Raw genomic sequence first — 21,774 nt, 5'->3', positions numbered from 1 at the left:
AGGCCACCACTCTCTGGATGGCCTCTGGGTGCCCCAGGACCCCTGCTGCTGCTGGGGCAGACCCCAGGACCATTACCCAGGTGGTCGGACCAGCTGCACGGGCAGCCAGCCCCAGGGTCAGCTGCACCAGCCACTGTGGAAGTCACAGAATCCTTGACTTCCATGAGCGCCATGAGAGAATAGCCACCTCAATAATGGTGCAAATCAAAATCTAAAGATTTAAACTGTCATTAATTTCCTATCTTTTGAATCACATTCATTCATTTTCAGATCTTGAAACTGATATCATGCATATAATTTTTCATTTTTATTTGAACATTTACGATAATTACAATTGGATGGTTCATATTTCCAGTGGTATCTCCATGGTAGATACCACCAAAACATACATACATTCCACACAGTTAACAAAATGACATTTTAGTTACTAGAACAACAACTATTGTTTTGTACACTTTTTTTGCTTACAGATAACACAAAGTATTGTTGCTGGGGTATTTCTGTTAACAGTCAATATCAGATTACTACTACATCTGTTTAATTTTAATAGGAATAAAATGAATACCTGTACATAAGGATAATGTACATTACAAGGTATTCATTTAGCACTGAGACTATATTTTGGCAAAACTTTCAATGCAGAGATCTTATGAATTGGAACAGATTTAATATTTAGCAGTTATGCACTATATAAGTACTGATCAAACTTGTACAAACCTTTGTACATCTCTTCTTACTGGTTCATATTTAACTGTATGATATGAAGTCAATACTATGTAACAGCTTTCTCTCTTGTGCACTTTAATTTCACAAGTACACTTATAAACCACCAATTTTTATTTAATTCGCAAGTCAATTATCCAAATTTTAGATGTGACATACAATCCTTCCAAACATTTGTTTTTAAAACCAGAATGATACAGCATTGGGTAACAGTCATATGATGTAAATTGATGCAGTTTAAATACTTTTGTAATTCTTGATGCAGAATTCTTAAAATGGAACACTTATTCACCACTGTTAAATAAATACCTCCACATCAGCCATTCAGCACTCCAACTTTCTTCATGTTCTGAAGCATTCTATTTTGCAGACCATGTTGAGTTAAATCATGAAATTAACTGGCTGATGAGAGAACTACTACTTATTTTTGGAGGAGCATTTTATTGCTGTAGATGGGTTGGGGAATGGAAGGCTCTGAAGTAAAATATACAAAGCTTTATGAAAATATTTCATAAGGAAATATGGCTGGCAGGTTAAAAATTCTTTTGTAATGTAGTAAGTTTTAAGTAAAATGAATCTGTACCAAACTTTTAATGTAAAAGTAAAAAATGCCAACAAAACCAATGATTAAGTAAAATCAAGCAGCTTCAGTGAATTCAAATTATCCCTGCTAAAACTGTAATTTGTCTGTAAAAAGAGCCAATACTCCTTAGTTTAAAATAGCTGTTTCTATAAATCTGCCAGTATTGGTTTCCACAATAAAACTAACACTAACCATATTAAGCCTTCTCATTCATTCCCAACCCCCAAGAACTCAACTTCCGATCTCCCCTTAACCCACACAGTTACCTAATTCCCACAGTTACCATGAAAGAACGTCAAGGCCCAGTGCTGTGACAACCACTAATCCGTCTGAGAAATTACATTGCTCCCTCCGTTGTTACAATTATGTTCTTCAAAACAATCAGATGAAACAACTCAGGTAAGGCAGGTGAAGTCTGAAGTTACAAAGTTTCTGATTTAATGGTGAGATTTCTAGTTAGGTTTTGCATACTATAAAATCTATGATATAAATATTGCAAAAGCCTCTTCCAAAGAGAGAATACGTTATGTTAACAAGAACAATAAAGGTCTGTAAGTAATTAATTATTTTCCTTCATTTCTCTGTGGAATTTTGGCAGCTACTTATTTACTATTCTTTCTGGTGCAGATATATTGCAAGCAACAGGAAATTATTCAAAAAGGACAGCGGAGCTAAAGATGAGATTGCTGCCCTCAGACATGCCTCATCCTCCCCTTCACTCCACAAACAGCACTTTAAGAACTCAACGTTCCTCAAAGTAACAAGGACTAAATCACCTCTTTGATTAGTCGCATTTGAAATCATTCATTGCTGACTGGGTTAAGGGGAAAATGAGGAAAATATGATACTGCATATGTAAGTTAAACAGTATGTTTAATTAGATCCTTTTTCCTCAGGCTTCATGTATCATTTATCATGTAAATTCTTCAGGGCAGAGACAGTCAGTGTATGACACTTAACAAAACAAGGCCTCTGCACATCTGCAATATCAATAAATTCCTCATGCCCTAGACAGCAAACAATATTAAGATATTCTGAAATTAAATGAATAGCAAAAACCAGTTATCTAAAAAAGTTGAAAAATACAATAGTTTAACATTAAATGGGAAAAATACAGTAGATTCAGTACTTGTACATTCAGTGATATACAGTCCCAAAACTGCAATTTTCATGAAGTTACTATCTTCTTCCTTGGATTAAAGCAATTTGAAAATCAGATACACACCCCCCCCAACATACAATTCCTCAATATAGTGTTAATTTACTCACTAACTGATCTCACACTTTATTTTTGTTAACTTTTAACATAGGAGTGCCCTTTATAAGCTCACACCCAACTGTAATAAGAATATTGAAAGGGAAAACATAAGCGTATCTTAAGTCATCTATCAAAATTCTCTTCAGTTATGTTGCATGTACACTACATTACCTCCTACTGAAAAGGAAGCATCACTCTGCTACAGATCAGGATGCAGATAGCCAAGTGAAGTTCACTAAAATCATGATCTGCTGTATGCCGGCACCAAACATGCCCTTCCTAAAAGGCTAAACTGTGCACATGTAAGCCACACAAATGTGTGTCCTGATCAAGCAATATGGACAGAGCAGAACTGTTTTAGCCCACACTGAAACTTTGGCTAGGCTAGTTTTAATCCTGCTTGGTTCAATCTACACCAACTGTATTATAGCCTACTGGTAGTTTTAGCCATGCTTAAACAGGATTGTTGAGCATGACTAAAAGCTCTATCAAGGCAAGGTAAGGGCTCTTGCCCATTAGAATCAGATAGCATGTTCAAAAGACTATTTTAATCTAACGCAAAGCTTGAGAACAGTAGATAAGCAAGGTTATTAGTTCATCTGTTTAAGCTGGGACCTTTGAAATAGGATCTTAATAAGTCCTATTCTGAGGTAAAAATCTTACCATAATATATATGTATACCATACTAAAAATCTAGTGTCTAAGAATAAAGGCTAATTATCTTTTTTAAGTCAAATGATCTGCAGAAGAATGAAAAGTAAGAATGTGGCTTGTGTCCAAGTGTTATTGTGTGATAATCACATACGCTTGTTTAGTGTAATACTTCATGCAAGCAATGCCAAATACCTATGTACTTATCTACATCAGAATAATGTGGTGAATTTTCAAAGACAGTATTTAAGATTATCTACAAAAAATATTTTAATTATTCATTATTTGGACTGAGTTGAAATCACAAATATAAAAGTTACGAACATTTGCAATAAGGTCAAGGTTTTTTTAATGTCTCCTGATTAACAATTAATATGAACAAGTTTTAATTGAACTGAAACCAAAATTAAAAGGAGGAGACTAAAAACTGTTGGCTGGAAGGCCACAGCTATGCGTTATATAGTATTACTGGATTGATTATTACTTTACACTGTGTTGAAAGCAAATCATTCCTTTTTAATAAAGTATACACAAATAGCCTCACTTAGAATACACTTTTAATGCACATAAAAAAAAGTATTCATCTTACAAATTGTTTTGCAATCCAAATATACAATAGCTTGGAAAACAAGTATTTTAGAAAACAAAAGCCAATGTGTAAAAAGACTGCTTAAAACAACTAAAACAGTAAGTTTCTGTATGGCTGTCTTTACAGTTTTCTTACTGCATCATCAATATCGGAAATCTGTTCCTTCAGCTGATTCCACTGTTCTGGATTTAAAGAAATACCTGAAATGCATTAAAAACAAATCCTTAGTGCAGCAAGATCAAGATTTTGTACAACTTTAACAATCTTATTATGTCATCAATATTTTCCTAACTAACGTTAGCTGTAGTGAGTGTTAAATGAATGATTACATTAACTAAAATATCTATGACTATACACCGGAATATTTACATTTAACTTCAGGCTAAACAAGAAGTTAGTCTGTTTATGGATTCTGTTTGGATATGAGAAGATACAAACTGTAGTGCAGCATCTTTGTAGAAACCCATCCACAGGTGTTATGTGAATCACAAGAAGCTACAAATGGCAGGCTGCACTAAAACTCTGGATGAGCTGGAGAGGCCCAGGCTTCTCTCTTTGGTGTGATAAAAGCCATATTTGTGGATTGAGTTTGCACACACATGTTCTTAGATTCATAGATTCCATGGCCAGACAGGACTATAATGCTCAACTAGCCTGACCTCCTGTCCAACTTGACCCAATGAACTTTTGCAAAATTCCTAGAGCATAGATGTTTTCTAAAAAGATAATCTTGATTTCAAAATGGTCAGTGATGGAGAATCCACTATGACCATTGATAAACTGTTTCAATGGTTAATTACCTCTGCTGTTAAAAAATTTAAGACTTATTTCCAGTCTGAATTTGGCTAGCTTCAACTTCTAGCCATTGGATTGTGTTACACCCTTCTCGGCTAGACTAAGGAATGGGGAACAAGTATTTAATAATTGGCTCCTCAAAGTCACCCAAACTAAACTCTGTACATTAAGCATGTAAACATTTTTGAAGCAGCACTGTGCTGCACCCCGTTCTTCGCTCCCACCACACAGAATAGTATGACATCTATCTATATCTTCTCATGCACCAATCTTACTCATGCCTCTACGCACGTTTCTTATACTTTTAACCCATTGTTTATTTAAGGATTTATTCAATTTTGTCTCCATTCATTCAAGGAGCAGTCTAGACGCACTCTGGGAAAACCTGTGACAGGACCCAAGGGAAACAGGATCAGGACTTTTTTGGTAAAAAGTATTTTTTTTATTTGAGAATATTAAACATAAGTACTGCTGATGTCAGCCACCTGTGAACTTTAATCTAGAGAAAAAAAAACCAAAAAAACTTTTCCTACATTCTCCCATGTTTTGGACACCAGCTAGTCTGAACATGCTGTCACACAGTTTTATCAAGTTTTCAGAGAAGACAGGTTTGTTTAAGAAATCTTTAACACTTGACTGAAACTGACTATTTAATTTTGCACTGGAAAATATCAAACAGCATTAAGCCCTTTCAGTCAGAAAATAAAAACAAACAAACAAACAAACAAACAAACAATCTCAAAATTCTTACCATAGTAACCAACTTCATTTCTAGATGAACAGACCAACAAAATATCAAGATTCTAATCTAGCATAGGTTTTCAAAGTGTGCTGATTTCAGTCAAAGCAATACTGATTTTAAGATTAGATTTTAGTTTCGTTTCCAAAAGGAAGCATCACACAGTTTATAACAGAGAAAACTGTCATCTATTGATGTAATATTAGTGTTAGCTACATAACTAAAAAAATTAAGTGATTTAGGCTATGTCTACACTATATCCTATACTAGCAAAACTTATGCCACCCAGGGGTATGAATATTCCACCCCTGAGCAACGCAAGTTACACCAACATAAGCATTCATGTGGACAGCACTATGTCAGCAGAAGAGCTTCTCCTGCCAACACAGCTTATGCCACTTAGGGAGGTGGGTTTTTTATGGTGACAGGAAAGCTCTCTCCCTTTGGCAAAGAGCATCTTCATCGGAGGCATGGCAGCTGTATTGATACAGCTCCGTTGCTGCAGCACATATAGACATGGCCTTAGTAACATGCACGGCTTGTTCCGGCATCAACTTACTTTACCAAACAAACTTCTTCAGAGAGTTTGAGATAGTCAAATTTAGTGACGTAACATTTCTGATTTAGTCAACATTTGTTTAGTCATGCTGGATTTACAAAAGGGCTTATGGAGTTAGACACTTAATTCCCACAGAATTTAAATGGGATTTGCATGTTTAAGTCATTAGGCTCCACTGAAAATCCTAGCCTGAAACGACAGTACAAGTAAATTTTGTTGGGATTACACCAGAACCAACATGTTAGAATGTTACTGCTTGGGCTCTGCTTTCCCAATTGCTGAAGTAACAAAACTTCAATGGAAACCAAGCTCTAGTGTGATATGTACTAAATCAACAGTAGGTAATGGCAAAACAAGTTTCTTTTTTCAGTTTTAGTAAACTGTGACTAAATAATTGAGAGAAACTGCACTGAGACATTTTCTAGAATACAGTGTCTTCAATTGCCACCTGGATTAATTGTTCAAGATGGTTACCTGCTTCCTTTACACACTATCAGTTTCTGAAATTAGAACAAACTAGTAAAGATTTAGATAATGTCATTTGTACACCTGCAGTAGCTTCAACCCCGGAAGAGAAGGGAGGGAAAAAACAAACAAAAAAAAAAAACCACACTTATTTACTGAGCTCTACATCTGAGAGACTGGCCAGACATTTGCACCAGTCCACGGGTTTAACTTCACTGAGTTCAGCAGCAAACACATTTTTGGGTGGTTCTCTTCCAGCTCTGAAAATGTATTATAATGTACATGTCATAGCAGCATTAATTTCATGTTTACTTTTAACATCTGTACTGGTTCTTTAGATTGAGAATGCAGGAAAAAAGGTTGAATCAAGGAAGTGCTTTATATATCTACAATTTAATTTTGGGTACCGTTGACATTTTTCTTGATCCTTGTTAAAGCCTGAACCATCTCAAACTCTTCAGAAAAAAAGTTATAAGCAGCTAATTTTTCTTATATGAACCAAGCAATCTTCAACTATGAACTCAACACTGAGAACACCAATACTGACTACAAAGTAGTCCATGGTTGTTTTGGATGATGAAAATGGATATTTCTTTGACTGTGCACCAAACAAGCATTCTAACAAGTTTAGTTGTACTGCTTCTGCTGGATGCATCAGATAGTGGTAATGATGAAGCTAACAACAATGCAGAAAGTGGTCATTCATCTCACCTGTATAATTCTAAAATTAACTGCCTGAAAAACTTCGTTGACACACAGATAAAGTTGCCCAGCTCTGCCTCGTGCCCTTCCAGAATGTGGAGAGTGGCTAAACTTAAATCTCTGAAAACCAGGAAATACAAAGTTAAGGTTGTGTTGCAGGGATGGTGTATACCTTAACTCTGTCCCTCTCCAGCTGGCAACAGACACTAGGAAAAATGGTGCCATAAGACAACACGAGGAAGGACTATGAGAAAGTGCCATTGTTTGTGTTGTGTCCAGATCTGAATTGCACCACCACTATAAAATATAAATTGGAATAGCCATTGCATTCCAAACTCCTATTTTCACCTCAACTAAAATTTTGGAATTAAAATTTCTCATGCCTAGACACTCCCAACCTAAGAGGGTTAACAGACATTGATAGTTTATCTGTACTCAGATAATTCAAAAGTTAGCTTTTAAAACTTCCAACTTTCAATTGATTTAGTCTGAATTGAGGATTAATAATTGGACATGAAGAAATTTAGTTCAAAAAACTGAAAACTTACGTATGGTGTTTTGCTCACATTATGTTTATACCAGCAGTATAGTAGTTCAACCTGCTTGTGGTTAGTTTTTAATCCATTGCCTAAACTAGTTCATACAGAATGTCTGGGTCAAGTTCAAAACTCAGCAGTACAAGGCTGTCAAATCAATAGGGACACCTGGACATCTCCATTACATTATGATGCCCCACTGCACTGCCACCTTTGATATTCTTTCATGGTCCAGTCCCATGCCCACTGTAGTCAATGGGAGCCTTTCCCTAAACATGAACAGGCACTGAATGGAGCGTTTAATGACAAACTAACCTTCAAACACTTAAAATTCTCATTCAGATGAAACTAAATTTCTCTGCTTCTTGTTATAACCCCCACAGGAAAATAACCCAGCAATATTTAACTTTGTTTTTAAATATTTTTCTAAAATGTAATAAAAACACTAACATTACTCACCAAGAGATCCAGAATATTCAGACTGACAGAGAAACAGTATCTTCAATGTCATCCTTGGCATGGGTAGCACACTTTTCAAAATGTTGTTTCATTCCTGCTACCAAGCCCTGCATTGTCTTTGTTACGCTTATACAGCATGTGATCCTTTCTTAATACTTCCAAATGATACAGGAATCTCTTCAAAAATATTCCCATATGGGACTTTTGCATCTTGGAGACACGGTAGGTTTCCCCAAAAAATGTTTAGTACTATAACTTACTGGTATAACACTGTAAAAATTAAACAAAATTTTTCTGCAAAATTTGTATTAAAGCAGTTGTGTTTCCACTTTAGTGTTCTCAACTGAACCCTGTTCAGCTTCAAAACTAGTAATAGGTTATCATGCAGTTTATCATCTCATGCAATGGTAACTTAAAACTATCTGGGGGGAAATAAGAAGTGCTAAGATATTAGAGAAAACACAACAGTTATTCAGTAGTCCAGGTTACAGAATTTAATACCTTTCCCAACTATAGTTTCTAAAGAGATCAAATCCAGACTTGTTTTGATGAATCCTATTTAGAGATATAGTGCCTAACTTCAATCCACTGCAACACAAACCTTTTTCATTTTAAATGATCAAAATTTAAAGCATAAAACTTTCAGGCAGATAGTTGTAAATTCCGGTTTAAATTTGCTTTGTTTAATAATGGTGTTTTTATTTTTAAGTTATGGGGTTTTATACCCTGTTCTCGAACTGTGGACCATATCCTCATTGCCAAGGAACCAAAATACTTTTAGGAGTAGGAGAAGAGAAGGAAAAGGACCAGAACTCCAGCATGTGCCTAGATTTCCCCCCTCCCGCCCCCCAATATTAATGCTTTCCCATTACAACATCTTCTAAGTAACTAAAATATTTTATTGAGTAAGTATCAAGGCACATTAAAATTTTGCATTAGAATCAAGAATGGCTTCATTATTTAGCTGTGAACCATATGAATCAAGTACTTACAGAATTCTTCAAGTTAGACGATTTTCCACTTTCCTCAACAAAGCTAAGCTAAATATACTTTAATGCTATGCAACCAATGACACAAAATAGAAGTTCACCTTTTCTGCCAGGTTTCATTTCACCTTCTTGATCCATCCAGTATTCTCTAATATCAATTAGGACTTTCCCTTTAAAGTCACGAACACTGACATACCTCATTTTGCCAATCTGCCAACAAAAACAAATCAGAATTTAATACATTTTACACAGTACAAGATTATTCATGTTTCTAATCAGTATTAAATACTTTGACATGAGGCACTGCATACTGCTACAGCTTATTTTAGATTTAAGTAGAAATGATTGGATTAAGTATTTTCCTGAAAAAGCATATCAGGACTAATAAGTGGTGACAGCATTAACAGATGAAGGACTTAACACATTAGGAGAATTCAGCATTATTTCCTGGAAAAATGGGTGTCCTCAAAAGAAAATTCGTGTACCTAAAAGTTGAATTCCTAATAAATACTGACAACTTAAATTGCTGATTATTTCAGAAAAAAACTCCTGCTTCCTTGTGCAAAATTTGTTAATGAAACTAGAAAATGCTAAGAGAACAATCCATTCAAATTTGTTTTCAAGCTCTGAGACTAATGAAGATGATAGAAGAACCATCACCTCCTCCTGCTCTAAACTGGAGTTCATTTCAATGTTTCCAGAAACAAAAAAGAGATCTGCATAGGTTAAACAAACAAAAATCCTTGAAGTTCTGAATTTACTGGAAAAATCTGTGGTGGAGGCCACAAGCTCCAAACACACAGATTGTCTGATGCTTAGCTCAAGGCTAAATCCTCACAGAATTAGAGAATTGGATATCACAACCAAATTAAATCCTAGGTGGCACAAGAAAGCAGATTTCACATCTATATATGGCAAGCAACTGTCTGGTTTTCTCAGATTAACTGCACCTGACAGCACCATTAGAACTTTCAAAATGATACTATAAACCAAGATAAAATACTGGGAACAAGTGATACAATCAATGAAACAAAGTTAGAATTGAATGGCATAGCATGGATTATTTTACTCACTCAGAAAAAACAGTGATGAGATTTGGCAATCTCACTTTCACTCTAACACTGTAACCATATTTAGCCAAAAGATTGAATGCTATGCTGTAGCTGGATAAAAAAACCAAAGCGTTTGTATTCTGTAATCTTTATGAAAACTTTAAACTATAACATGCTTCCTCAGGAACCCTTCAACCAACAGCCTCTAGAAGTAGCATTATCAATATTACCTGGAACATATTCTCATCTCTGTTGCTGCTTTGCTTAGAGGAAGCTGCACCTTTAGAACTTTCACCAGTCTTTTGTTTCTTTACAGGCTTTTCTGGAGCTACTTGCTTTTTCCTCTTTGCCTTTAACCAAAAGTGTAAAAAATATAAACAAAAATACAAAGCACATCCCATTTTATTATAGGCTGCAAAGAACTATTAATACAGTAAATTTTGCATGGGATTTTCAAAAGTGTGCTAAGATATCCTAATTCTGCTCCTACTGAAGTCAATGGTAAAACTCTCATTGGACTTCAAGAGGAACAGATTTAGGAGAATAAGCATTTTTGTAACCCAAAGAAGATCTAAATAAAATTGAGGTGGACATTAAATTTTCTTTTTATACACACTCACCTTGCACTTTTTACATCTCCCCAATTCAAGGGAGACAGAAGGAGAGAAAGAATGTTCCTCTCTCTTTTATTCTGACTTTACCATTTTGTTACTAATTTACATACAGCACTCCAAGATCTTCATGCTTCCACAACTTATCTGCAGTGAACTACAGAATATACATAAAAAATAATATTGTTTTGTCCTATCCACAGAAAACTCAGCCAGCACTTCAAATGCAGAATGCTCACTACAATCATTGTAGCCCAGCATGTACAGCTCTCTCGCAACTTACATGCATTTAACATGCACGATTTCAGCTTTACACTGAAAGGCCTGGAGTCTGGGAGGGGGCATGGCCTCAAGTAGAAGAGGTGGGGCCTCAAGATTTAAAGATCCTAGCACACCATCTGTGGCTGGGAGTCCCAGGGTCTTTAAATCACCCAGGGGACTCCCATCTGCAGAGGTGGCTGGTAACCCCTGGGGCAAACTAAAGGGCCCAAGGCTCCAGCCACGGTGAAGCTTCGGGCCCTTTAAATGCCAGCCCCAGCCCAGCTGCCAAAGCTGCGGGTAGGATTTAAAGGGCTCCTCCGGGCTCCCCACCACAGCGGGAAGCCTGGTGGAGCCCTTTAAATCCCGCCTGCAGCTTTGGCAGCTGGACGAGGGGTGGGGGGGGAAGCCCTTTAAATCCCACCCACAGCTCCAGCCGCGGGACTGGGAGGCATTTAAAGGGCTCCACTGGGATCTCCACCACAGCGGGAAGCCTGGTGGAGCCCTTTAAATTCCGCCGGCAGCTCCGGCGGCTGGGCAGGGGGGGGCATTTAAAGGGCTCCATCAGCCCTTTAAATGCCCTCCCCCTGCTTCCAGAGCTGCAAGCAGGATTTAAAGGGATTGGGGTTTTGACTATACGTGGTTTTCGCTTTACGCAATAACCGCGGAACGGAACCCCACCTAAGATGCCACAGACCTGTATATCAACTCTGTTTAGCTTCTCAAGCCCATCAAATCATGTTTCTCAACATCAGCTTTCACAGCTGTTTAGGAGGAAAAGAAATGTTAACAGAGCAAGGGAACTAAAATGGTTTAGTATTTTTGCTCTCATCACAGAGATCCATAGAACTCCAAGAACCTTGTGATTAGATGCCACAAGTGAAACAACAAATGATACAAAACCAATCAATCTTTAAAAAAAAGTTGCATTCCATTTTTAGAAGGATCTCACCTACCAACCACTGATCCCAGTTTTAACAAAAGGCTAGGTAACACAAATAGCATGGCGTACACATTCCATCAGAATTGAATTGCCTCCTAATTCAATCCAGAAGAAGTTAGTTTGGTGTTTTGTTTTTTAATTACCAGACTAAAATGCAGTAAACAATTGTCCAATATTCACCTTTTTGTCAACTTCACTATCTGAATCACTGGCAGATGAGCTTGAAGACACAAGTTCCTTTGATTTAGGCATTCTGGAGAGAAGAATGATAGTGAAAATACCATACAGGAAACATTGCCCTTTATGACTGGAATGCACTCCCCAAACCGCTTTGCTAAGCCTCTTCTCTCATCTTATTCAAATATCTCATATTTGAAGTCAACATGAAGCGGCAGGAAACTTCAATATATGTCTATCTGAGACATGTGTGATCTCATTATCATCTTAGTCCTCTATCTTCTTTTCTTTTGATCCATTCCCTTCATCTGTGTACTGTCTCACTTATTTTGAAACTTCTTCAGGACAAGGACTCAGGGTAGGTGTACACTTAAACCGCTGCATAAGTAGCAGCTGCACCACTGTAGCACTTCAGTGAAAACACTACTACACTGAAGGGAGAGCTTCTCCTGTCAGTGTAGTTAATCCAATTCAGCAAGAGGCAGTAGCTACGACAATGGAAGAAGCCCTCCCATTGACATAGTGCTGTCTACACCAGAGATTAGGTCAGTATAACTACGTTGCTCAGGGGTGTGGATTGTTCAGACCCTTGAGACACGTAGTTATACTGATGTATGTTTATAGTGTAGACCTGGCCTTCGTTTTTACTTAATTTGTGATACATTTTGGGGTACACAAAATAGTAATAAACAGCTCAGTCTAAGTTACTATGGATTTAATTTATTATCCAAACAAACTAATTAAACATTTCTACATACATTTCAATAGAAGTTTTCAATGAATGTCACAAAATATACGGGTATATTATCAGGCAATTGGCTCCCTTCACTCTTATGTATTGTTATTGTCTATTTTGATTTCCAGGTGACAGAATGACAAGTACTGGTTAAGAGATATAAACCCATCACCATAAACTTTTCTACCTGTTTCAAGACATTAAAAGAAAATATGGTGTGTGGTTAAGCCACACTGAGGTGAGACTATCTAAAATTGTATTCTCAGTTCTGCCACATATTTCCTAGGTCAGGGGGTTCTCAAACTGGGGGTTGGGACCCCTCAAGGGGTCATGAAGTTGTTACATGGGGGGTCATGAGCTGTCAGCCTGCACTCCAAACCCCGCTTTCCCTTCAGCATTTATAATGGTGTTAAATATATACAAAAGTCTTTTTAGTGTATAAGGGAGGGGGTCGCACTCAGAGGCTTGCTATGTGAAAGGGGTCACCAGTTCAAAAGTCTGAGAACCCCTGTCCTAGGTGATCTCAGGCAAACCACTATTTTCATTAGTTAGGCATGCATGGAAATCCATATCTTTTGAAGGCATACTGCCAGATGTGTCTACTCTGCAAACCTATTGATATAGTATATAAACATCTAGTATTCCATGTAGAGAAAAGGCACAGGAAGGATTTTAATTAATTGCTTTTAATACCTTTCCAGCTTTTGAAAGAACAAAGCAGAAAAGCAGGTTATAAAAGGGAACAGTTTGTAAGGAAGGAACTATAGTAGGAGATTGGGGAGTATGTGGACTACTGGTTTATGTCAAGTATCAGGGCAATAACATAGTGCAAGGTAGTGTGTTAGGATGAAAGGCACAATAATATATGGCATGGGTAGCCAAACTGACGCATGAGCTGCATGTGGCTCTTTTACAGTTAAAAAATGGCTCATGGAGCCCCCCACTCACCACCTACCAGACTTGGTGGGGAGCAAGGAGGCTCAGGACCTCTATAGGGTAGGGGCTTCTATCCAATGGGGAGGTGGCCTCAGGGCATCAACCCCAGGGGGCAGGGCTGTCCTGGCTTTCGAACTTCTGAAGATTGTCTTCTGTGGCTCTGAAGGTCAATAAGTTTGGCCACCCCTGACATATGGAATGAATATATGTGGGGAAAAGAACAGTGTCAGGTGAAAAAGCAGCCAACATGAGGGGAAATGGAACACAGGAGAGGAAGAGGGAGAATAGGAAATTGGAATGTGCTGGGGGTTACAAAAGGGATGAGAAAGGAAAAAACAAACAAACAGTCTGCCATGTTACAAGATTGTTAATGTGCTGAAGAGGGGCAGGACCCACTACGTGGGTGGGGAACAGAATGAAATAAGGTAGGCCAGCGAGTCTGATACAGCCCACAGGCAACAGTACAGAATTTTTAAAAAGAGTAAAAGAAAGAAAGAGAAGGGGGGGCAGCAAGAAGTGCATGAAGGGAATAAGGAAAAATGGGCACCAAAAATGAGAATAGGATGAGGGGATTGATAACCAATGGGGAACAATATAGGGAAAATTAGGGAAAGACATCATGGAGGAACATGGCAATGGGGATCGAATGGGTCTCTCAGAGGCAAGGTTATCTAGTATATAGGGTTGGGAAGACACTGCACCACGCAGAGGGATATGGGGCGCCCAGAGGAAAATGAGGTGGAGAGGAGTCACTGAAAGGGGAATGGAGGAAGATGAAACTGACAGGTCACTGAGTAGAGAATGGGGGACAGCCTACAAACACAGGAGAGAAAGGGGGGAGGCGGTTCCCAGCCGCCATTTTCTCCCTCGTTCAGACGCTCCCCTCCCCCTAATGAAGAGAGAATGGGGCAAAGCCCGGACGGGTTAAGAAAGGGAGACACGACTCAGAATCACTAAGGGCCCACGGCGGGGCGGGGGGGAAGGGGGGCGACCGTTATGTCATGGAGAAAGGGAGTGGGTCGCGCAGTGGGGGATGGGGGTAGGCGGTTCCCCGCCGCCATTTTCTCCCTCATTCGGATGAGCTTTCCTTGCCCCCGAAACATGGCAGCATCTCCTGACGCAGCGCTCCCCCGCCCCCAAACGGTGAACGGGAGAAAGTCTTCCTACCCCACGGCACTGGGCAGAACAGGAGCGCGGCGGGAATCCCGCGGGCCGAGCCTTCCCCAGCGTTCGAGACGCGGCGGCTCATCCTCCCGCCTGGTCCGAGCGCAGAGCTACCCGACCACTCCTCCCCTGGCTCCGGCAGGCCCTGAGCGGGGAGGGAGATATAAGATGGCGGCGGGTGCCAGGCGCGCAGCCCCCCGGGGGAGGGGGAGAAGAGGGGGCGCGAGAGCGATGCGATACTCACGTCCCGCTGGCTCTGCGTGCTGCTCTCTTCTCCGAAGCACACCACCACTAAGAGAAACGGAAATGTCGCAACCCGCAAGCCCCACCCGCCTGCCCGCGTCATTACGTCCCGCAGCGCGTCCCTTAGGGTGCTCCAGAGGCGGTGGTGTTTAAAGAGGAAAGAAGCGTCTCTTTATTCTAAGCCACGAGGCGCGGTGGGCGGTCCCATGCTTCCCTCCGCAGCCTAGAAGGGAACAAGCCCAGAAAACGGGCATCGTCCCCCTCTCCTCGCCCCCCACCCATGGGCTGGGCAGGAAGCTGAGCCCTATTTACTCCCTTCGGCGGGAGGCGAAGGTTAATAGCCCCTTTGTGCATGGCCTGTGTCTTGGTCTCCCTTGCACCCTAAATTGAAGGGAGACCAGACACGTCAAGAGCAGGGACTCTGGGGCCTGATCCCCTTGCACAGAAGGTGGATCTCAGCCCCCATGGCAGCTGGAGGATTACTTACACCAGGGCACCCTACTGATAATCTCAGCACAGATTAGTTTCACAGCCTTCAGCAGTGGCCTTTCCAACCTGTATCACAGCTATCACAGAGCAGTAGCTTGCAGCTGCATGGCTCTTGGGGCCTTATCATTTACCCTTGAGACTTTGTCCTTGTCTAAGAAGTCTCTAGGTTTTAGACTTGCAAATAGAACCTTCCAAAGGTGAACAGATGCAGTGCCATCCTGCAGTCAACATCTAAACATACAGTAGCTCTAAGAGATTGCCTCATTCATCCAGTGGGTGTTAAGTTGTCACTAGCATTCAGAATTAAGTGCTGTTTAGTGATGAAATAGAGCTGTGCTGAGTTTCAGGGAAACATATAGTATCATCAGTTGCAGAGTTGTACCAACTGCCCTACAGATAGAAGACAATGTTCCAAGGCTGTCACCTTCCACAAGCACTAAATTCACACTATTACTATTTCACACTATTTCTTTATGAAGCTTTGGCATCAGTCTTGGGTAGGGTGATCAGATAGCAAGTGTGAAAAAATTGGGATGGGAGTGAGGGGTAACAGGTGCCTATATAAGTAAAAGCCCCTCAGAATCAGGACTGTTCCTATAAAATCAGGAAATCTGGTCACCCTAGTCTTGGGTGGCAGGGTTCAGGCTTCAACCCCATGTGGCAGGGCTTTGGCTTTCTGCCATGGGCCCCAGCAAGTCTTATTGCTGGCCCTGCTTGGCAGCCCCCCAGATGACCTCAGACCCCCATTGAGAACCACTAACTTAGAATCTCCTCTGTACAATAATACAGCATGCACATCATTATGGGAATGTCTACATTGCAGACAGGAGCAAGGTACCCAGCCTAAGCAGACAGACTCATGCGAGCTCCACTTAAACTAGTACACTGAAAACAGCAACATGGTGTGGTCATTGCAGTTCAGGTTCTCAAGGGTCTGAATCTCCTCGGAAGTGGTAACATCCACACTACTGTTTTTAGCATGCTAGCTCATGCCAAGTTAGTGAGAGCAGGCTTATCCAGCTGGGCCTGGGACATTCATTTCCAGCTGCAGTGTAGACATACTCCCTGCTAATAGATGGTAACCATGCAAATGAGATGATGTAATGCTAGTACAGCAGTGACTTTGCTATGTATTTGTTAAATGTCAGAGAATGCTCAGTATGAAGAAAGCATTTTCCAGAAACCTGAAGAATCTCATTCTGAGTTCTTCCACTGACCTGCCTCCCAAGTTTATAATACATGTTGCACATGTAAGCAGAGTCAGGATAAGCTCTACACTGACATCTGGTGGAAAGAATTTCAGAGAGTGTATTTGCATAGGCACGCCTACCCTATCCCAGACTGCCGAGCTGTGGGACTGCTTGGTGACAAATTGCTCACCCTCAGTTGGGTGGTACTGGCTAGACATGGGACATGGGTTCCAAAACCCAGAGAATTGAGAGAGGTTGGGGACAGGTATTTGTGCCTGGTGGTGCAGTCTCCTTGTGGAGCCAGATGCCCCAGTTGCACCTCCTCTCTCCACTGTGGAATGTAAGAGTTGATTTTTTTTATTCCCTTAAGAATTTAAATACAGGTTATTGAGCTGAAATCACTTTGGGCTAATGGTGCACTAGCACTGGGGCTCCCCTACTAAGAGCTGAAAATCACTAAAAAGCTAAAATCACTGACCTGAGAGCACTGAGTAGGGTGCTAACTAGTGGGGAGCCCAAAGCTATACTGTGGAACAGAGCTGCTGGTGGAGTGGAGCAGTTTGTGGGGACGGCTGGAGCGGATCACAGGACAGCTGGTGGCAGCGGAGCAGCTGGCAGAGCGGAGTAGCTGTGAGACGGGTGGAGCGGCCCACAGAGCGAGCAGAGCTGAGCAGTTTGCAGGGACAACTGGAGCAGCTCACAGGACAGCTGGTGGAGCAGAGCAGCTGGCGGAGCGGAGCAGTTTCTGAGGACGGCTGGAGGAGCAGAGTGGAGCGGCTGGTAAAGCGCAGCAGTTCGTGGAGAAGGCGGGAGCAGAACCCACGGAGAGGCAGGGCACTTGGCCCTGGACCACGTAAGGTGCCCCTTTCTACCAGGCTGGGAGGGAGACCTCTGCAGATAGACTCTCGAACTTTGGGGCTGCACTGACCCAGGACAGAGACTTTTGGGACTGTGGGTGATTTGGGGGTTGCTGGACTCAAGAGCCCAGGAAAGAGGACACAGCCCAATTTCCTGGGGTGGGTCTTTGCTCACGGTTTGGTCTATGAACTCTAGTAGAGGTGTTTTTCCCAATTTAGTGTTTGTTGTTTATCTCATGTATTAAATCTTTTCTGCTACACCGAGACTCTGTGCTTGCGAGAGGGGAAGCATTGCCTCTTTGAGGCGCCTAGGGGTGAGTGTAAGATTTTCCCAGGTCACTGGGTGGGGGCTCGAGCTGGTTTGGCTTTGGGTTATTGAAACGGAACCCCTGGATACTGAACCCGGCCCTTGTTGCTGCCAACTCAGAGGGGCAGAAGGGTTACATTTTGGGGGCTCATCCGGGATATCCTAGGTCAGTACCCCTCGCAAGCACATTTTGAGTGATCCATTGAATTGGGAAAACCCCTAATTACCTTGTTGTTTTTGATCTGTTGTATGGGGAAAAGATTAGAGTTTGTATAATGGCTCTACACTTGTTAGAGGATTGGTGCAAGGGGATGAATATTGACCCCAGGAACTGTCTTCTGGTAACGGGGGTGCTGGAGGCAGTCGATGAGGGCTCAATAGAACCTATCTTAAGGTCATCCACTGAGTACCTGTGTAAGTGCAAAATGCGTGGGCGCATTTTTGAGAGGGAAGAGGGCACTTTTGCTGTATTGTGTGAGCTGCCCTCGGCTGTGGACCCTCTACAGGTTCCAGGCACGATAGCAGTGGATGATGGTGAGTGGAAGGTAATAACCACTGGGAGCCAGCCCTCACCAGCACCTACTGCTGATGTAGAGTTTTTAAAGAAAATGTCAGACTTTTTGGGGAAAGAGGGAAAAACTTTGGCTGATATGCCGGGTCTGTTGGGCCTTAAGCCGAGAGCCCCACAACAGGAGACTGCTCCTTCACCTGATGAGTGGGTGAATGCTTTGGGGCAAGCATTAGGGAAGGTCATGCCACCCCACCCCGAGTCAAGCCCCTATCGTAAACTGAGGTGGTTTTCTGGGGGTCCCACCCCAATACCTGGGGAGGAAGCATTTGAACCCTGGCTGGAGCACACCCCAGATATGCTGCAGGAGTGGGCGGTGCCTGAGGCTGAAAAGAGAAGGCAAGTAGTAGAGTGTCTCAGGGGGCCAGCTCTAGATGTGATTCGCACCCTGAAGCTCGGTAACCCTAGGGTCAAGGTGAGGGACTGCCTAGAGGCCCTGGACCATGCCTTTGGGAGAACTGAGGGTTCAGAGGATGTTTATTGCAAATTCCTCAATGCCAGGCAACAAAAGGGAGAGAAGGTTTCTGCCTATGTCCAAAGATTGGAGAAATTATTACAGAGAGCCATCATGAGGGGAGCAGTAGCCGTTGAGCAAATGGACCAGACTAGATTGGCTCAGATTGTGAGAGGAATTCAATATCAGAACCCAATCCTTCTTCACCTTCGATTAAGGGAACGGCAAGATAATCCACCAAGTTACTCTCGCCTGATAAAAGAGGTCCGAGAAGAAGAAGAGAGGCAGGCAGCTGGCCAGGTTTGGGAGGTGCAGCAACACCAAGCATCTGGCACAACATCCACACGGACACCCAAGGCACTAATGGTGAATCCTCAAGAGGAACTTACTCAGCGAGTGCAGGCCTTAACACAGAAAGTGACTGAACTAGAGAGTACCCTCGATTCAGCAAAGACTTCAAGGTGCAAGGAACCCTCTGCTACCATGGTCCAGAGGACTACGTTTAGAACATCTGCACCCCCTCGACAGCAAGGGAAAGGACAATCCTTCTTCTGCTACCGGTGTGGCCAGAGTGGGCACATTGCTGCAAGGTGTCAGAATGCAGAGAATCCCATGCTGGTATATCAAAAGCTGAGGAACACCTGGGGAAAGCCGGGAAACGGCCCCAGGACCTGGGAAGGGAGCCGCCTAGGCCTGCAGGATGCGGAGGCTCCCCTGGAAGGAGCCATGTGGCCCGAATCCCCCCAGGATTGATAGGACCCCGAGCGGAAGTCACTGTAAAGGTTGAAGGGACAGAATGTAGAGCAGTGCTTGACACTGGATCCCAGGTGACTATCGTATTCCAGTCTTTCTACCAGCAGATGCTTGGGCATCTGCCTATACGGCCCCTGACAGGGCTTGGCCTATGTGGCCTCAGCATGGATGAATACCATTATCAGGGCTATGTCATAGTACACCTGGAATTCCCAGAAGAGATTGCTGGGGTAAGACAGGAGGTGGACACTGCTGCCTTAATATGCCCTGACCCCAAAGGAGCCTCTGATGTGTCTGTGCTAATAGGGACCAACTCCAGCCTCTTTAGGATACTGGCCGATTACTGCAGACAGCAAGCAGGAGACCAATATCTGAACACCTTGGTGATACACACACACTGTGCCGCGGCTTACAGAAAAATTGAGGACACAAGAAAAGTGATGCCTGATTTGCCAGTAGGAGCACTGAGGTATGCGGGTCCGGTCCCTTTAGTGGTGCCTGCCATGTCAGAAAAGGAGGTGATTGTCAGGAGTACCTGCCTGAAAGGCAGTAAGGGAACATTAGCTGTGGTAGAGCAGCCAACCAAGGGAGGGCTCCCAGAAGGAGTGCTGGTTCTCAGTGGAGTCATAACCCTACCTGCTGAAGCCCAGGAGGAGATGACGATACTGGTTGCTAATGAAACACGCCGTGATGTGTTTGTAAAACCAGGGCAGAAGATTGCAGACATCTCTGAGCCTGAAAGCGTTGTGAGACCCCAGTGTGAAGCTGAAGTTCCAATGATAGATCCTGCGAAGTTTGACTTCGGGGACTCACCGCTGTCTGAGGAGTGGAAGGATCGCCTGAGGAAGAAGCTTTGCGAGAGATCCAAGGTGTTCTCACTACATGAGTGGGACATGGGATGTGCAAAGGGAGTGGAACACCATATCAGGCTACAAGATCCCCGACCCTTCAGGGAGAGGTCTAGGAGGATTGCCCTCTCTGAGATGGAAGACGTGCGCCATCATCTTCAAGAGCTGATCGTGAATGGTATCATCACAGAGTCACGAAGCCCCTATGCCTCACCCATTGTGGTCGTTCGTAAGAAGAGTGGAAAAATCCGGATGTGTATTGACTATCGCACCCTAAACAGGCGCACTACAGTTGATCAATACACCATGCCTCGAGTACAAGATGCCTTGGACTGTTTGCTGGGTAGTCAGTGGTTCTCTGTGTTGGATCTTCGGAGTGGGTACTACCAGATCCCTCTGGGAGAAGAGGATAAGGAGAAGACAGCCTTCATCTGCCCATTAGGGTTCTACCAGTTCGAACGCATGCCACAAGGGATTTCTGGGGCCCCTGCCACATTTCAACAACTTATGGAAAAAGTCATGGGAGACATGAATTTACTGCAGGTGTTAGTTTACTTGGATGACCTGATTGTGTTTGGAAGAACCCTGGAGGAACATGAAGAAAGACTTCTTAAAGTGCTCGATAGGTTGGAGGCATACGGTTTGAAGCTTTCAATTGATAAATGCCAGTTCTGCCAAAGCTCAATGAAGTATGTAGGTCACATCGTGTCCCAAGAGGGTGTGAGTACTGACCTCGATAAAATGGAAGCACTCACTACCTGGCCACGTCCCATTAACTACAGAGAACTCAAGACGTTTCTTGGATTTAGTGGCTACTACCGCAGATTTGTGAAGAACTATGCTACGATTGTAAAACCTCTGAATGATCTTACCAGGGGATTCCAGTCCAACAAGAACAAATCTAAGACCCAGAATAAGCGAAGGCCTCCAAAGCCTCCTTTGCAGAGACACTATGGCCCCTTCGAACCATTTGGGCCGCGGTGGGATGAAAGATGTGAGAAGGCTTTTCGGGAAATCATTACTCGCTTAACTCATGCTCCCATCCTAGTCTTTGCTGACCCAAGCAAACCGTTTATCCTGCATACCGATGCCAGTTTGGAGGGTCTGGGAGCAGTACTGTATCAGGAAGTGGAAGGCAAA

At 42.4% G+C, this 21,774-nt stretch overlaps 1 protein-coding gene across 4 annotated transcripts; it reads right to left on the bottom strand.

The window, feature by feature from the left end:
* Positions 1-285: 285 nt before the first annotated feature.
* Positions 286-15,260, bottom strand: SUB1 (SUB1 regulator of transcription). 4 transcript variants are annotated; one of them, XR_007773131.1, is made up of 7 exons: positions 15,170-15,260; positions 12,093-12,165; positions 10,331-10,450; positions 9,150-9,258; positions 8,060-8,329; positions 7,074-7,184; positions 3,916-4,004 (listed from the first exon to the last, which is right to left on the bottom strand). XR_007773131.1 is itself a non-coding variant. In XM_050943849.1 (6 exons), exons 3-6 carry the CDS (start codon positions 12,162-12,164, stop codon positions 3,925-3,927), a joined length of 381 nt encoding a protein of 126 aa, XP_050799806.1. In that variant the 5' UTR covers position 12,165; positions 14,929-15,070; positions 15,170-15,224; the 3' UTR covers positions 286-3,924. The 4 variants fall into 4 exon arrangements, 2 of the variants coding, with proteins under 2 accessions (XP_050799806.1, XP_050799804.1); XM_050943849.1 differs by lacking the exons at positions 7,074-7,184; positions 8,060-8,329 and adding an exon at positions 14,929-15,070 and having other exon boundaries at positions 286-4,004; positions 15,170-15,224; XR_007773132.1 differs by lacking the exon at positions 7,074-7,184 and having other exon boundaries at positions 3,911-4,004.
* Between the last annotated feature and the right edge of the window lie 6,514 nt (positions 15,261-21,774).

This window comes from Gopherus flavomarginatus, chromosome 3 (assembly GCF_025201925.1).
Source record: "Gopherus flavomarginatus isolate rGopFla2 chromosome 3, rGopFla2.mat.asm, whole genome shotgun sequence".
Taxonomy (NCBI): domain Eukaryota; kingdom Metazoa; phylum Chordata; order Testudines; family Testudinidae; genus Gopherus; species Gopherus flavomarginatus.
The sequence above is the reverse complement of the archived record's forward strand: the minus strand, read 5'-3'. Positions and strand labels throughout refer to the sequence as shown.

Bases quoted from the DNA above. Each gene is read 5' to 3' on its own strand.
- SUB1 (XM_050943847.1), bottom strand. From the start codon at position 12,164: ATGCCTAAATCAAAGGAACTTGTGTCTTCAAGCTCATCTGCCAGTGAT. The intron at 10,451-12,092 runs GTGAATATTGGA...TTTTGGTTAAAG, and splicing joins ATAGTGAAGTTGACAAAAAG to GCAAAGAGGAAAAAGCAAGT. The intron at 9,259-10,330 runs GTAATATTGATA...TTTTGTTGGCAG, and splicing joins GAGATGAGAATATGTTCCAG to ATTGGCAAAATGAGGTATGT.